Below are 16,931 nucleotides of genomic sequence, written 5' to 3'. Positions count from 1 at the left end.
CTCTAATAGAGCAGTCACTATGTACGAATATTCTAATAGAGTAGTCACACATGCTTTTAAGCTTGAGATACTACAATTAATTTTTACTGATGCTCAGCAAAATAAAAAAAATTGAGCAAAATAGGTAGGAAATAAAAGAATTGCTGGAAAGAAAAATTAGTGAGAAAAAAAAGCAAAATAGGCTCATTCCTACTACCTACACAGCGTAAAGATTTAACAATTAGCAAAAACTGATTGGGTTTTTATGCTATGTGCAATAATGCAATTACAATTAAAGTTCTATGTTACAATTGCAAAGTGTGAGTTGTAACTGTTTAAATGTTTCAAGATCTGCAGTGTTGGTTAGATTAGGAATACATACTAGATGGGGAATAGTTGTTAGTAGAGGCTATAGTATTGATAAATATAATGAAATAACATTTTTATCCCTGGTCATGTTAAGAGTACAGTGGTGTCTGCATTTTAGCTTTGTGGCTGCAAAACATATTTTACATGTATGTCTTGATATTAATTTTGTTGAATTGATTGTGTATCTATATCAGCAGCATGAGAAGTTATCTTTGTCTCTAATTTTCTAGTATTACCACAACACAGTTGGAAGTTGGTTCCCATGCATAACTGGCCAGCGTGACCAAGCGGTGCGACCTGGTACCATACAGTGGACATCACAGAATCAAACTTATCAGCTGGGTTTCCAATATCTAGGTCCTTTTCAAGCATTATCATCTAATGCTGCTAATGGACTTCGTAAGTTACTACTTGTACAACAAAAATTGTGACTAGATCTGCAAGTAACCTACGCATGTTTCCTCCAGGTTACATTATACATTATAATTGGAAACATAATGCATTATAGCTATAGTAAATGTAAATTATTAAAAGTTTTGAGCACCAGTTTTGCCATGAAGTACAGGGTGTAAGGTGCTGAAGTGATTTCCTACATGTTCGCTCAGACAAAGGAAATTTGAATATTATTATGAGTACTCTTTTCAGTAAATACAACATTATAATATAAGCCTTTTTTGTGTCATTATTGTATTGCCAGTTTCTGATTGTTTTACATCTTACGTCTGTTTGTTATGGATACGAAGAGGATTCTAAGCAGTGATGTAGCCAGTATTCAAGGTATTTCCAAATTTGGTAGATGTGGGAGTCTGGAATCCTTTAAATCTTGTAGGCAATGTTCTTGTTGTGGACCCTGTGGCAATTCATGATCAAATTACTCACTGCCTGTTTTTGCTGGCAGTCCCTAGACTTATAATGCAAATTTTCTTTTAGCTATTCAACTGCACTTTGTCTGTACCTATATTTTTCAAGGTTAGGGCTGTAGCCTTGATTGACTATATTTAGGCTAGCTATATAACTGACTGTAGATAAAGGATTGTGATGTAATAATGGATTCAGAGAAACAAGCATGCTGGTCCAGTTTTTGCAGATCTGCATGGTCACAAGTTACTAATGTATCACATGTAAAAAATAGCACTTTCCTACGTACGTACATGCATTAGTTATTGTATTAATAATTTATCTGTTCACATCAATTCCAGCCAATAATACCAGATGCAGTTCTAGGGAAGTTCCATCAGATTCCAGAAACCAATCAACCTACTAAAATTTGAAAATGTTAAATATAGATATACTCTCATAGATCAGTCAGATTATTCTGAGGTTGGGATTGATTGTACAATTACCATCCCTCTGAGTGGAACTTAATGATGTTGGCTTAGACAGTAGCTTAGTTAAGTTACGTAACCAGAAGAATTCAGTTTCATAAGTTTGGTTTTTGAAGTAAAACAGTGCATCATGTCTTTTTCTTCCCTCAGTGGATAGGATACTGCATCATGAAGCTGAGCACTTTATTGGCTTTTTGACTGATAAATGCAGTTCATTATTCTGAAACAGAATGTTGTGTTGTTAGAACACAGCTCTCATTTGACACTATACTGTAGGTTTGTGTTTGATAGATAGGAAAAAGGATGAAGTAGCGTAGCAACTTGGGTTATAAAAATGGACCTTCACGTTGTGAGATTATTAAAAGAGGTAGCTAATCATTGCATCCTTTGTAGTGTAAGCAATCAATTATTGGGAATTTGTATGCCAACCTATGGGATTTTTACAACAAGACAAGCACAATTTTTTTAGCTACCAGTGATAGATAGTTTAATAAGCTAGGTGTCCACAACATACCAGCTTCCCAGTCAGTAGTGTTCTTCAGTAGCATCTGGCCAAAGACAGTTTCAAATATTGATGGCCAATGTCATATATCATCAACTTGTTAACTTGTGTATATCAATGTAACCAATTTGTGAAAGCCTGGCATAATATCACATTTTTCAAATTAAATATTTATAATCTACTTAGCCAATTAAGTGAACGTTCTGGCCAAGTTTCAGCCTTGTACTCCAATAGCTTTTAGGGTTTAAGCCCTACAAAGTGGCGACACAGAATAGACTACAGGTGCTTACAAAAACAGCTGTAACGTACAAACACCATGCAGCACTGAGTTTCAACTTGCATCATCGTGTTCACCATGAATAGGAGAGTTAGTGGCAGACACATGCAGGGGGTTGCAATTTTTTCCACTCAAAATAGTGCACGCCCCACTGATTGACATTACTTATCTAGTTGTAGACTTTTTACTATTGTAAATATGAGCATGTGTGATTCTAATACATTAGGCTGGTACAAGGCATGAACATGTGTTGTAGCTCGTTATTTCATTGGTCATTCAGTGCTATTTAGCCACTACACAACACATCAAATTTATTTGTGAATGACAAGATCACCAAGAGTTATACATACATAGTGTATTATATCACCCACTGTTTTAAAAGTTCTTGAAATTTGAAATGTTCTGTGGTATTTTATGACCATAATTGCTATCAAGACTCATGGTAGTGAGTCGCGAGGCCAAGAAAGTACAAAGCGAACAAAAACACGCGAACCACTACTGAGAGTCTTTTACTTGAGGGAATGATGATGTCATTCCTGCTCATTCCTACTCAACACAAGTTTAAGGAAAAATTAGAAATTTTAAGTTCAATTAGGGATCATAGAAAAAAAGGAGGGAAACAAGGGAAGTCTCCTACACCTGCAGATATACTAGCGAACATTTAATCCCTAATTTAGTCTATACCAAAGACCAAGACTGAATTAGGCATTAAATGTTAACTAGTATATCTGCAGGTGTAGGAAACCTCCCTTGTTTCCCTACTTTTTTTTCTATGATCCCTAATCAAACTTAAAATTTCTAATTTTTCCTTAAACTTGTTTGTTTACTTTTTTTGTAACATTATTATGACTGGTAAACCCATGCATACTGCATCAAAAGAAAGGATGGCATCAGAGTTAATGTTTTCATCTGAACATACGCCCCTGCAATCAAAAACTGCTTCAAAAGTGCAGTGGCCATTACACTTCGCTTTCAGATGTGTTCAGCTCAATACACAGTGATGTAGATGAAAAATAGTGCCTCTGCAACAATCCAGAAACCATGAAATTACGATGATTCGCGTACCACCCCCCCACCCCAAGTATCAATTACTGCCTTGAAAGTGCAGCAGCCATTACACTTTGCTTTCAGCTATATTCAGCCCGTCACACAGCGTTACATACAAAGAACAGTGCTAGAATGGTCTCTGCGATCAGTCTAGTCACCACAGAAAATACGGATGATTCCTGTTTACAAATGTACTACTGTAGGGAAGCCATGCATCTCGCTACCGCGAATCGACACCTTGGGCTGTCAGCCAAAAGAAATGGGACACAAAGGAGGACAAAGGTAAATCCATGATGCGTGCATTGTATGTACTGTGGTATGCCAAAAGGCATGTCTCGGGACGAAGCAACATTGAACAGTGAAAAAATCAAGCCCATATCCTTAGCCATTATCAAGCTACGCTTGCCTGAAGGTAGGCAGGCAAGCGGGCAGGCAGGCGGGCAGGTGGGCAGGCAGGCAGGCAGGCAGGCAGTAGAAAGTTCCATTAATTAATTTTTTTTTAGATTTCAGAACAATTTATTGGAAGCCTTTAGGATCATACTGAAGGCACTTTTGGGCTTGGGTATACCTAACCAATACTGCCAAGGTGCCAGGATGGAGTTGTGAAGCTGATTTTTGGGTAAATTCTTTGGCTAGGAAAACCCAAATCTCCATGATCCCTAATATACAGTACTACCGCACTGTATGATATCTTCCGTGCCTTCGTGACTTTTGCCTTCACATTACAGATATACAACCTTCATTTCATTGTTAAATAGCTCACCAAAGTTGAAGAGAATTAGTGAAGTAGCTTTGCACATCCCAACATTGTTCACCTACATGAATTTCATTTTTATTTTTTCTTTGACACCGAAATCGCATCCTTTCGCCAACATTTTCTCCCAATTACATTGTCACATTTGCTCAAAACTCTGGCTATCACCGGCTTTGACATTGTAGTTTAAACACAGCAACTGTCGTTTAAAGTTATTTGCTGTGACAAATTATAAAAATTTCCTAATCTAAACAAATCCAATTGATAATATCAATGTCATTATGTGAAATATGAAAGAAATATTGTAACTAAGCAATGCATTTATGTCTAAATAGAAATCCCTTAACTTGCAAATACGAAGGATGTGGGGCTAAGAGAGCTTTTCAATGCGACACGAGATGATGAAGACAAATTAGACGATCCTTTATTACTGGATACGTAGTCTATAATACCTAGGACTGGGTTTAGGTACTGATGTTGAGCCGGGAACGGTCACTATCTATGCAGGAAATTAGCCTGGATATAACTGAGTAGGACTCAGGGAATTATGCTCAACATTATTCTATTCCGAAGTTCTCCAAAAAAGTTATCATTGATGCTCTTATTATTCCCAACATTATTCTAATATTATTCCCAATTTTTATAAACAGTGTTCAACTTTTGCAATTTGTAATGTTTAGCAGGGTTTTGGTACAGTAATTATGTTGTTCTATTAGACAGGAAAGTTAGCTTTTAGCTGTTAATTTACTTAGTCACTGTTGCAATACAGTAAAGATTTTCCACCGACTGTTCTATTAGAGTAGGTGACTGCTCTATTAGAGTATCTCAACTTATGTGAAATCGCTTATTATGTCAATCATGTTCTTAAATCACTTCAAACTGCCAGAATAATTCCCTATTCTTTTACCCACCCCATCATTATGTTCAAAATTATACAGACATAATTCCTGGACCCCTATAACTGAAATATAAAAGTTGTAAAGGATGTGAGCCTAAGATGGTCATGTAAAACGTGACATGACGCGATGCGATGATGGTCATTCATTCTTTTACCTTCATGATAAGTGTAAATTTATGCTAAATAGTCCAAGTGAAGACTATGCAGTTTTTTATCAAGACTGTAGAATATAAACCCTAGGAGGACAGGCTTGTTCGGCTACTACATCGAGAAGGAGTAGGCCTGTCTGACAGTGTGGATCAGGGTCAGGGCTAGGCATTACTACCTATCTCTAGTCATTCTGTATAACACACAGAACAGCTTCTTTTTATAGCTCTCAAAAACAACTTATATTGAAAAACCAATAATCTTATAATATTATGGGTAGCTACTGAAACAGGATTTGCTAAAAACACATTCGTAAGAAGTAACTGCCCCACAGTTGACCTTTTAGAGATGGGGTGTTTCTATTAAAAGTGGCCACTAAGTAGGCTTTAGCCAATTATGCTTCGAAAATTGCCTATTATGCTTTTGAGCAATGCTCAAAAATCCAGCCTGTTATGTTCAAAATTATACCCTCAAGATAAAAATTATGCTCAAGAGCTGACTGTTTTATTAGAGTATATCTGCATTTCCTGACTGCTGTATTAGGGTAAGTGACTGCTCTATTAGAGTATCTCGATCTTATTTCCATAAAGTGTGTCTAATCAGTCAAGAAATAGTAAAAATAATAACACTGCAAGGTTTTTGATATGAAATGCAGTAATAATGTGCAGTGTGTGATTGTTGATTCGCGCATTGTGCGTTTAATTTGAATTCTTGAAAATCGTCCTATTATGTTGGCATAATACTTTTGCTAGCCTGTTATGCTCGAAATTATGCTGGCATAATTGGCACAAGCCTACCACTAAGCAGACAGGTTTCAGTATAATTATAAACTTATTTTCATTTACCTCAGCTAAGTAGGGTGCATGTGTTGTAGTGTAATTTGAACATTAATATTACAAAAGGGTGGCCACTGAAACCAATTACACTTCCAATGTATCAGTACCTGGTTATACTACAGACTGTACACAGCTTTGCATTTGCGGCTGAGTATAGAATTATTGGCCTTTATTGATGATATTTAGGTAAATACAACCCTTAGCTAGTAATAAACAAAGCTTGTTTGCAGTCTGACAACATTTGTTGGCCTTACTTATTGTTATACCACATCTTTGGGTCGCTCATTATAATTATTCAGTAACTTGGGCTCGTCTTTTTATAGTCAAGGTGTTTTTAGAGGAGATTATACAAACCATGTGGGATAATTTCATTGTAATGTTATTACTACAGATTTATTATGTGTGTGGCTTAAAAAATGATGCATTGCATGGTTGCTAAAGAAGTTTGGGTGTCAAAATACTCACATCCAAGATTTGAAAATCAAAAATTTTCATGGGGCATGCCCCAGATCCCCCTAGCTCAGTGCGTGCGTGCTACTGCTACTGCTTTGCACAAGCATTGCCATACAATGTCAGATTATGTCAGATCAACTTTGACTTTGATCTGACAGTATAATGTCAGATCAATGAAGACTAGTTATACTGTAATCCCTCTCTGCTCCTTATACCCATCCTGTGATACTATTTCTGGATGAACACTTGTCCCACTAATGCCAGAAGCTATCAAGGTAGCTGCAGAGAATAATAATACTGTTCATTTCTGCTTGCCTCCAAATGCTACACATGTGGCTCAACCTCTTGACTTAATAAGTTTCTTTGGACCCTTGAAAAGGCATTGATCCAGTGTATATAATTATGTTATAGGCACATTCCAAAATATAATTCTGACCACTGTTTTAGTTACATGATTCTATTTACATTTTCTTTAAAATAAAATTTTACATATTCGTGACATTTGACTATCTCAAAATGTCAAGGAATTGTCACATTTTTATACACGTAACTCCAGGAAACATGGTATTATGCAGTAGTTTTCCTTTAATTTCATTTGGAGTATGGAAATGATACTTCATATGTATGTGTATTACATGTAGGTATTATAACAAGATCTGGAACAACTGTTGATAGTCATGTAGAATTGTTCAATGGACAAACTGGGCTTTACTTAAGAGTCATATCACAAGGATCTGGATACACTGTGAGAGTTGCTTATAGGAGAAATGTAAGTATAATGCTGTAGCATTGTTCCTGTAAGTAGCCAATGAAATTTGAGTATTTCATCTTACTGTGGTCTAAATAGTAGTAAAAAGTTATCTACATTAAGGTTACGGAATAGATTAAAATGCATGGGAAGAACAAATTACAAAACCTGCTTTAACCCAGGTAGGGATAAATAATTTCAACAACTGTGATGTGTTAGCAATACAACTAATTGTGCTTGTTTGTTTTTACTACAGAACAACGACTGTTCTTGGGTGTGTGGTCCACAATAGAGCAATGTTTTATAAAAATGTGCTGCCAAAAAACAGACTAACAGATTACTGAATCCTTATAATTTCAACATAAGTGACTGAACAACTAAAATATGTAGGTCCTGTGGAAGCAATTTTAAGTTACTGGTTGTATAGACATTTTATTGAACTTTTAGTAGTTTTTTCGAATGAAACAAGCTCTTTGAAGGCTTGTATCTGAGTCACTGGGAAGAAACATGCCAAACACGCTTCCACAGGACCTAATAAATTTAATATATAGTATCACTATGCCACAGAAATTCCAATAGAGCCTACAGCTTTTGTTGTATTTGGCGGCGAAAAACATGGTAGTGACAGCTGGAGCTGAGTGATGTACGCACTGGCTTACTTGTGTTACTACAACAAATTGTAGTGTTCCACCTGCCTCAAACCACTGCTTGAAGGTTCTTAGTTTACTAATTTGTTAAGCTGCTTTACTGTAGTTATGCCCAGTTATACTGATAGTAAAATGTCAGTAACTTTAAGTATATGGAACATAATTGTTTTACTAAGTTTTAAACTCTCAGTAAACATCAGTGAATGCAGGTTTACTGAAAAGCTACTAACATTCCAAACAGTTAACTGTTCCATATACTGGGGATATACCACTCTAGTAAACTAAGAAACTTCAAGCAGTGAACTACACTGTAGCTACATAAAAACATTAAATATGAAGGGCTTCACCTTCATTTGAAACTTTTCATGCTGCTAGACTGGTTTTATGGGCTTCTCAAAAAGAATCGATAGGCATTCAAAAGTTTGAATGATTGCCCGTGACTATACCGTAACCTAAAAGTAATCTACGTATACATTAAAGTAATCGGTATAATAGAAGTTGGGTGAAGGGGATGGTATGCCATAGATTTTATTACCGGTATGCTAATCCTAAACATAGTTGTCAAGTGGCTCTATGGATGTACATGAATTTAAATGACCTAAGTTTGTGCATAATACCGGTAGGGTTTTTGCATTGGAACTGCCAACTTCATATACCATTAATTTTGTTGTGCAAAATGCTACAACTGCTCAGCATTTAACTACTGATACAATGTAACTTCTATAATCCAATGCTCATTGGGATAAGAAAATTGTATCAGATTAGCAAGGATGTAAGATCACTGAGGTAGTATTACTACACAGAAAAAGTCTTTTGGCATACAAAATAATGTCAGATTATAGAGGTATTCTGTATTACAGAGATGTCGGATTAGAGAGGTTTCAGTGTACTGTACCATTGGTTGTTTCCCATGGGTCTAGTACATAGCGTGCATATTTGTACCTCCAACAACAGGTGGTTCCCAATAAACAAATATACCAACATTTAAGACACTTCGAAGATGAATTTCACAATCACATGTAGCTAGGCTTGAGCCAATTATGGTTTGAAAACTGCCTATTATGCTTTTGAGCAGTGCTCAAAAATGCAGCCTATTATGCTCACAATTATGCTCTCAAAATCAAGATTATGCTTGAGAGCTGACTGTTTTATTAGAGTATACCTGCATTTCCTGACTGCTGTATTAGAGTAAGTGACTGCTGTATTAGAGTATCTCGATCTTATATCCATAAAGTGTGAATAATCAGTCAAGAAATAGTAAAAATAATAACACTGCAAGGTTTTTGATATGAAATGCAGTAATAATGTGCAGTGTGTTCATGTTGTGCGGTATTTTTGGAGCGCGCATTGCACGTTTTAATTAAAATTCTTGAAAGTCATCCTATTATGCTGGCATAATGCTTGATGCTTTTGCTAGCCTAATATGCTCAAAATTATGCCGGCATAATTAATGCAAGCCTACATGTAGCAAAAACCATTACTCCTATCATTAGGTGTAAATGTCGTAAGTAATCTCTCTGATTATTAAAAGGATAGCATAACTATAATAGGTCATGAAATATGATATTTATAAAGTTCATAATATTCTCATACATGAGGGAGTAGGAGTTGCCCGTTCATGGTAATCACATAAAACAACAAATTAATATTATACGAATTTTGTAAGTGTGAATTTCAAAAATAACTATACTCCAAGCTTTTAAAATATGACATACATAATGGGACAACTACAAAATTTCCAAAGTTACATTATTATATATAATGATCTGTATAATAGTTATACGGGCACAATATGAGGTCTACGAAATTTATAAACCCAAAGGCCTGGGTTGTAGCACACGAGCGAAGCAAGGGCGCTACTAAGGGCCTGAGGGTTTATAAATTCCATAGACTCCACATTGTGCCCGTATAACTGCTTTAGACTCTATTTCACATTACACTCAGATTACTTACCTCATCCACGGCTGTTTCTGCTGTAGGCTTGGCAAAAGCGGCTGGTTTTCTTGTGATAATACTAGCGCCATGGCAACTATGTGTCTTCACGTAACAAAAATAATAGCGCTCGTTAAATCACTGCACGTGAACAATGCATAGCAATTGGATAAACCTAGATTTTGAGCATATATTATATATATATATATATTGTGCCTGAAGGCATGGAGTATTATTAGAAAACAAGGTGGAGTATATGAGATTTATAACCCACCCAAAACAGCCTAAATAGAGAGTCTAAGTGCTACTTTTTATAATTGGAGAGGTTACACACTTTACACCAACAATAATGTACAATTTAGATTACTAGAGGCAATTATAGTGGTTGAGCAATCGTTAATTTTATTATCCCTTATTATGAAATCCATCTATTACTTGTTCTTAGCTACTGCATTGAACTCCCTAATTTCTCTTGGTAGCCCTCTGATCTACTAGTGAAAGGTACAAATTAAACTTTCCTGCCCTTATAATGAATAGCTTTATTTCTGGTCTGCTTGATGAAGGTTAAAATACTACTTTACCTGCATCATCATTATTATTGCCATAACGTTGCGGGAATTATTCAAAGAATAATTCTAATCAATTCACCCTGCAACAGTTACATTGAAAAAAAACTGAATAATGCTTTAGGAATGTTACCAACTACATACACCGTTTTATTACCTAAAAATTTTATAGTAATTTTATAGTATTGTTTTGCAGTTGTACACATTTCAATATTTCAAATTAATAATGCAACAGAACATCCCTGCAAGGGAATGATTCAAAGGTGAATCTAGGGTATTGAACAAAATGTGACCGGGCCTGCGAAAATAGGGCATGTGGGCACAAACTACACTCCGTCATTCTACAGGTCAGATCTCAGTACTGAAACAGAATACTTGAATTCTGTAACTTGTATCATAAAGCCAATTACATACTGACTAAGAGCTGAAAGTTACATTGCTATAGCATAATGTTACAAAAAGTTACAAGTGATGGACGTTTGAAAAAGTAGGCAAAAATCATGTGCCCACATGCTCTATTTTCGCAGGCTCGGTCACAAATTTTGCTATAGCTAAAAAGCTAATATAAGCAACAAAACAAGTACATTTGCATCTTAAACATACATGAGCAATGAAAAGATGGAAAGAGCAAAACTTTAGGAACCAAAGAGGGGGTCAAAGTTATATTTAAGGGCAATACTGCTAAAAATCAAAACACTCTAATTGAACAGTCAAGTACTATAAAAAATCCATCATTAAAACTCTTGAGAAAACAAAGACCAGTGTGTATGCTGAAATTGAACGCCTGTTCTTTTTGGTGTACCACTATTTCACCATTGTGTCAAACATCTTGCCATACTAGTGATTAAAAGTTAGAAGTTTATGTCTTTTAATGTACCATGAATCATAAGACACCAATTCTTCTTGAAATGCTATTAAGAAAATAACTTTGTATGGTTAAATGTATAGTGAGCAATGCAATTTATTTGTAGCACAATTAAACTTGATACTTTCATTGAAATACTTCCTTTTGCCACTATTCTAGTAAAATTTTAAACATCTGTAAAGTTAACAGGGATAGGGGCTGAACCTTACTTGATCAAGCTCTACTTACATGTACACATTTCCTAAATTTTCCTATTGTTAATAGTAACAGAACAAAAAAACATGTGACCACTTTTTATTATATCCCTTCTACTTTGTATATACGTAGCATTTGAAAGTGCATATGCGTAGGTGTAAATGTAAACTTATTTTTAGGCCTGAGCCTAATATGCTCATAATTTTACCTATTATTCTTTCCAGAATTTCCCTTAATTTTTCTCCTTTTTTTTGATTCTTTTATTTAGTCTATTATTCCATAATAATCCTAACTTAGCTATAGTCACTTAATTCTCAAGATGCTGATGTAAGTAATTTTGTCAGAATTAATTAATTAATAGCTAGCCATAAATGAAGCATTCCACCTTACACATAACAGTTATAACCATTACAACAGACATAAAATAGCTATCGGGAGTTTAACAAAAGGTTTTAATTATCAGTGTATTAAAGCTGTAGCTAAAACTACATGCTAAGTTTAGTGGATAATGATATCAACATGTTTGTTGAAAGACTTAAAGAAGATACACTGGTATAAGGTGTACAAGTTTCAGAATTGCAGATAATCATGCAGTTAAATCTCTGATGCTGTCTGCAGATTGTTAACACGAAACGAACTGACTGCTCTGTTAGAGTATTTGAGCATTCTATTAGAGTATATCGAACTTTTAGAAGTTTTTCAGCTCCTTTCAGCCAGCACTCATATAATAATGCCAGCTATCTATCATTCTTAGTAGTTTAGTAAATTTTTCTAGCTAATCAAGAATAAGCACACCTCTTAATTCCACTCATTATTCCCGTGGACGTCCAACAATTCTAAAATTATGCCTGTAACCATCCTATTATTCCAGAATTATTCTCATGAAATTGGTGACCTATTATTCTCACAATTATGCCAGCATATTAGGCATAGGCCTACTTCTTTTCCAGCATAAACAATAAAAAATACACCATCACCTTCCAAGTTATTAAAGAAGATGCTTCACAGTAGCCACAGATTGAACAGCAATTCTCTCCCATAAGTATTTGCCCTTCGTGATGAAAATAAAAAAACTGTTCAAACTTGAAAGCAGTTGTAACATAGATTTAAGGAAATTTCTGGTCACAATTTAGTATGTATATGATGATATCACTTAGTGAAAGTGGCTCACAACACTTTTGCTTGTTCAATAAAGTTCTGCAAAAATTAAACCAAATTGAATAGGGGAGTTTAGTATAAACATCTAGGAATGCAATTAGCATTAATTGCATATTGTGCAACTACTGGATACTCTGGATGCCCATAAAAATGTATTGAAGCCATTGGGAAAACGATGATAACCGACAATAAAACCTCTGTTGCTTACAAAGTATACGGTATGTTCCAATTTTCTGTACATAGATAGGAACTCCCTTTCGTTTCGTGGTTGTCTGCTGTTAATAGGATAAAGGGTTAGCGAGTTATGGAGCTGTAAAGTTAAAGATTTTTACAATACAACGCTTTCCAAGGCTGATACTTCTGAGTTTCTACTGGAAAATCACTCAGAACTGTTTGGCAAAGCTTGGTAATAGATAATTTCATTGATTCCATGGATTATGAATGCTACAATCGACTAGACGGGCCGACAAGCAAACATGAAGTTTAGCACGCCTATATATTAACACTATCCAGGTGATCCTAATGCTTGTTGTTCTTTAATCAAAACATAGAAACAAGCATCTGCTTGCTTTCCTCGATGCCAGAACACTTTTTTGCCAGGCGTTTTCAACTTCAGAAGCTTGTAACTAGCTAACCACATACCCTATGATGAGCAGACAACCACCAAAAGGTGTAGAAATAAATGTAGTTTCAGGTGCTGTTTACAAGACTAGCGTATCTCCTTTTGTTTCCTGATAACAAAGGTTTTAGTGTCCGTGATCATCCATTTCCCAATGGTTCTGTACATTTTTATGGCTAACCACAGCATCCAGTAGTTGCGCAACAGCAATTAACAGATCATTTAAAATATTTCCACTTATGCTAAACTCCTCTATTCAAAAAGTTAAATTTGCAAATTTTTTCTATGGGGATATGTCGCCAGGTAGAGCATGCTTTGTGTGCTGAGTGTGCTTTGCATGCTGTACTAGCTAACTATTAGTTGTATCGACCAGTTACTATTTTCGTGGCCTCCACTACTTAGATGCCCCTACTAATATAGCACCTCCCCCTTGGGAATTACTAATATACGTAGTTTACTTGAGATGTCCTATATATAGTTAAATAGATGTTTACATCCATAATCTATGCTATTTTTATACGTTGATCTGAGTCCTAAAAAACATTTAATAACTACTGAATGGAATTATATTAGGTCTTGAAATTTGGCTATTTTGTAGTACAGAGAAGGTTGGACACCCTAATTAAAGCACAGCTAAAATAAATTATGCAAAAGTCTGTTCCTATGGAGTAGAGTAATAGTAATCTCGGCTCTTAATATAAAAGAGTGAGACATTGTCATTTCTGTTTATGAATATGTACACAATCAGTCTGATGAAGTTATACACATGAAAAGGTGGTTTGGCTTTTTCAATCTAAACACTATGCTCTTTGCAAAACTCCTTAAAGCTTACGTGAAGTCTAGAGTGATCTGAATAATATTTGAGTCTGCTCCAGTCAATCCCTCCATTTGTGTTTGTGTTGACTCTGTGTTTGACCTGTTAACAATATTATCTCTGACAAAATGTTTATGACTAATTACAATTATTATTCACTATACACTTTGTATGGGGAAGCCATAAATTATGTCATCTGTTACACCCCTGTTACAAACTTGTAATGTGACTACACCATACATATCTGCTCTTGATGCCTTTACTGTCACCACTAATCGTGTGGTTGGCTGAAATGTTATTTTTCTTGAGAAAAACTCCAGTTTTAACTGTGTTCTCAGGGCTCAACTCAACTTGCACATACAGTACTATGTATATCATATGTGACACTTTTCATGATGTGTGTTTTCTTTTGTTATATACACAGAGTGCAGATTCAAACTCATTGTTCAATATTTCAAATGGTGTCATTATGATTGCTAGAAATACAAATTTTGCTTTGTATTTCAATAGAGATACAGCAACAGTGAGTGTGAGGGAACTTACAGACCCGCCAACTCAAAATTTTAAGTTTGATATACAAACAATTTGATAGTGATTGTGTGACTTTGCACATGCAGTGCACATAAGTAGCATAATATGTTGACTATAGTTAAACATGTGTAGTTTGTAGTGGATCTAAATTATTTTATGTATTAAACTCAACAAAGTTTTTGTTGTTGTCCAGTTGTTTATTGTACTGATTAGCACTTTATTGCATTAAACTACTTTGTTTATTAAATATGAATGGAAATTTCAATTTCACTTCCAAATACAGGTACTGTACAGATTTCCAGAGCATTGGTAAAGTGTGTGATTTATTTAGACTACTATAGTATGTTCACGTTCAGTTGAATCCTGAAAAACAGTTAAAAATTTAAAGTGGATATTTTCTCAAGAGAGTTAATATTTCAGCCAACCAGATGATTAGTGGTAACAGCAAAGGTGTCAACAACAGACACGTACGGTTTGGCTCCATTACAAGTTCGGGAAAGAACTGTAATGGACACTGTAGTTATATGGCTTCCCCATAGGAAATGTATTGTGAAAATTTTAATTGGCCATAAATATTATGTCAAACATTTGAACAAAAAGGATTTTGAAATATTTTTAGCGGGTCAAGCAGTACTACAAATGAGCCACAAATGAGCCAAATTTCAAGATCATGTGTAATTGCATCCATGAATTATTAAATGTTTTTGAGGATTCAGCTCAACGTGAACATACTATAAGACAAAGTCACATAATGTAACCAAGTACATATACTAGTTAGGGAACCTACGTATCTAGTGCATAATACATTGTGACAGTACTTACTAGTACTCTGTATAAGATGAGTTCATTACAAATGTATAATGCTGTTGCTTCTGTTGCTGCTTCTTCTTCCGCTGCTGCGGCTGCGGCCACCACCACCACTACCACCACCACCAATGCGGCACACCAAACAAGAAACATTATGTACTATTTAAGAACAGCCAAATATGTGACCAAGCCTGTGAAAACAGAGCATGTGGGCACAAAGTACATGTACCCGGTAACACAACAGGTCATATCTCAGTATTAGAATAAAATATTTGCTTTTTATAACTTGTGTTATAAGTAGGTCTGAAAATTGTATGATCATAGCCTAATAGAACAAAACGTTATGAGTGGTGAATGTTTGAAAATGTAGGCAATTTTTGTGTGCCCATATGCAAACCAAACACACAGCTATATATATATATGATACATAGCAAAAAGGCAATCAGAAAAACTTTGAGGCAGATAAATAGTGTTATGGCTCATTCTTCAGCCTCACATTTGTATTTAATGGTTTTATACTGTAGCATAGTGTAGTTGAATGTTTTTGGGTAGGTAAAGTGTAGTTTGAAGCTGGTAAAAGCAAAGCTACAGTACAAGCAATTGTAAACACATCTAAGCCCAGTCTGTACATTACTCATACAATACAACTGTAACTACCATGTTATTGTGTTGCACTCTATGCCAAAAAGTTTAAAATGCTACGGTATGATGGCCATAGATGCTATAGAGCTAATGATAAGAAATTATGAACTTTGATTCTAAAATCAATAGACATGCTAGCTGAGCCTACAGGCTTCCTCCTTATGCTTTGATGGCCAATATCGGGACATGTTTTCATGACAAATGGAATGGTCAGACATCTATGCAATATAGCTGGAATTTGTTGGTGTCATAAGCTCTGATACTAAATGGTATTTAACCCTCAAAAGTGTGAGTTTCTCAGAATAACCAACAAAATACATTCAATTCTAAACAATTATAAAATTCAAATAAGGAAGTTTCCCATGATAAATATACTTAGGTGTAACAATAAGTCATAATCTTACTTGGTTTGAACTATAAAACAAATTACCAACAAGCCTAACAGAACCAAAGGTTTAATTTTCTGCAACATGACTTGCATAACATGCCCACCTGAAATTAAACAAAAGGATATTAATATGATAGAAAGAAGTCAGAGACAAGCAGCAAGATTTGTGATGACTAACTTCTCTTCTTATGCCAGCATTACACAAAATTAATGCTAACGAACCTTAACTGGCCAACCCTTGCTGAATGTAGAGAAGAACAGAAAGCTATTATGATGTTTAAGATCACTATTCACCTTGTTGGCATCTCAGCCAACTCTTGCCTAACACCTGTACCCATGTTACATGATACAACATGCAACCAACTATCAAATTCATAACCAGCGCGCAGTTCATATCATTAATTTTTATCAACATGGTTTACCTGTTATTGC

The 16,931-nt window shown here is 35.2% G+C and overlaps 1 protein-coding gene across 1 annotated transcript in view; it reads left to right on the top strand.

The window, feature by feature from the left end:
- LOC136248141 (uncharacterized) overlaps window positions 1-14,909 on the top strand; it is a 32,647-nt gene extending 17,738 nt beyond the window's left edge. The window contains exons 2-4 of the mRNA XM_066039956.1: window positions 579-747; window positions 7,229-7,356; window positions 14,556-14,909. Coding sequence (XP_065896028.1) covers window positions 579-747; window positions 7,229-7,356; window positions 14,556-14,720 — 462 coding nt within the window. The 3' untranslated portion in view covers window positions 14,721-14,909. The remainder of the gene's footprint in view (window positions 1-578; window positions 748-7,228; window positions 7,357-14,555) is intronic.
- Window positions 14,910-16,931: the final 2,022 nt, after the last annotated feature.

This window comes from Dysidea avara, chromosome 2, assembly GCF_963678975.1.
Source record: "Dysidea avara chromosome 2, odDysAvar1.4, whole genome shotgun sequence".
NCBI classification, from domain to species: Eukaryota; Metazoa; Porifera; class Demospongiae; order Dictyoceratida; family Dysideidae; genus Dysidea; species Dysidea avara.
The sequence above is the reverse complement of the archived record's forward strand: the minus strand, read 5'-3'. Positions and strand labels throughout refer to the sequence as shown.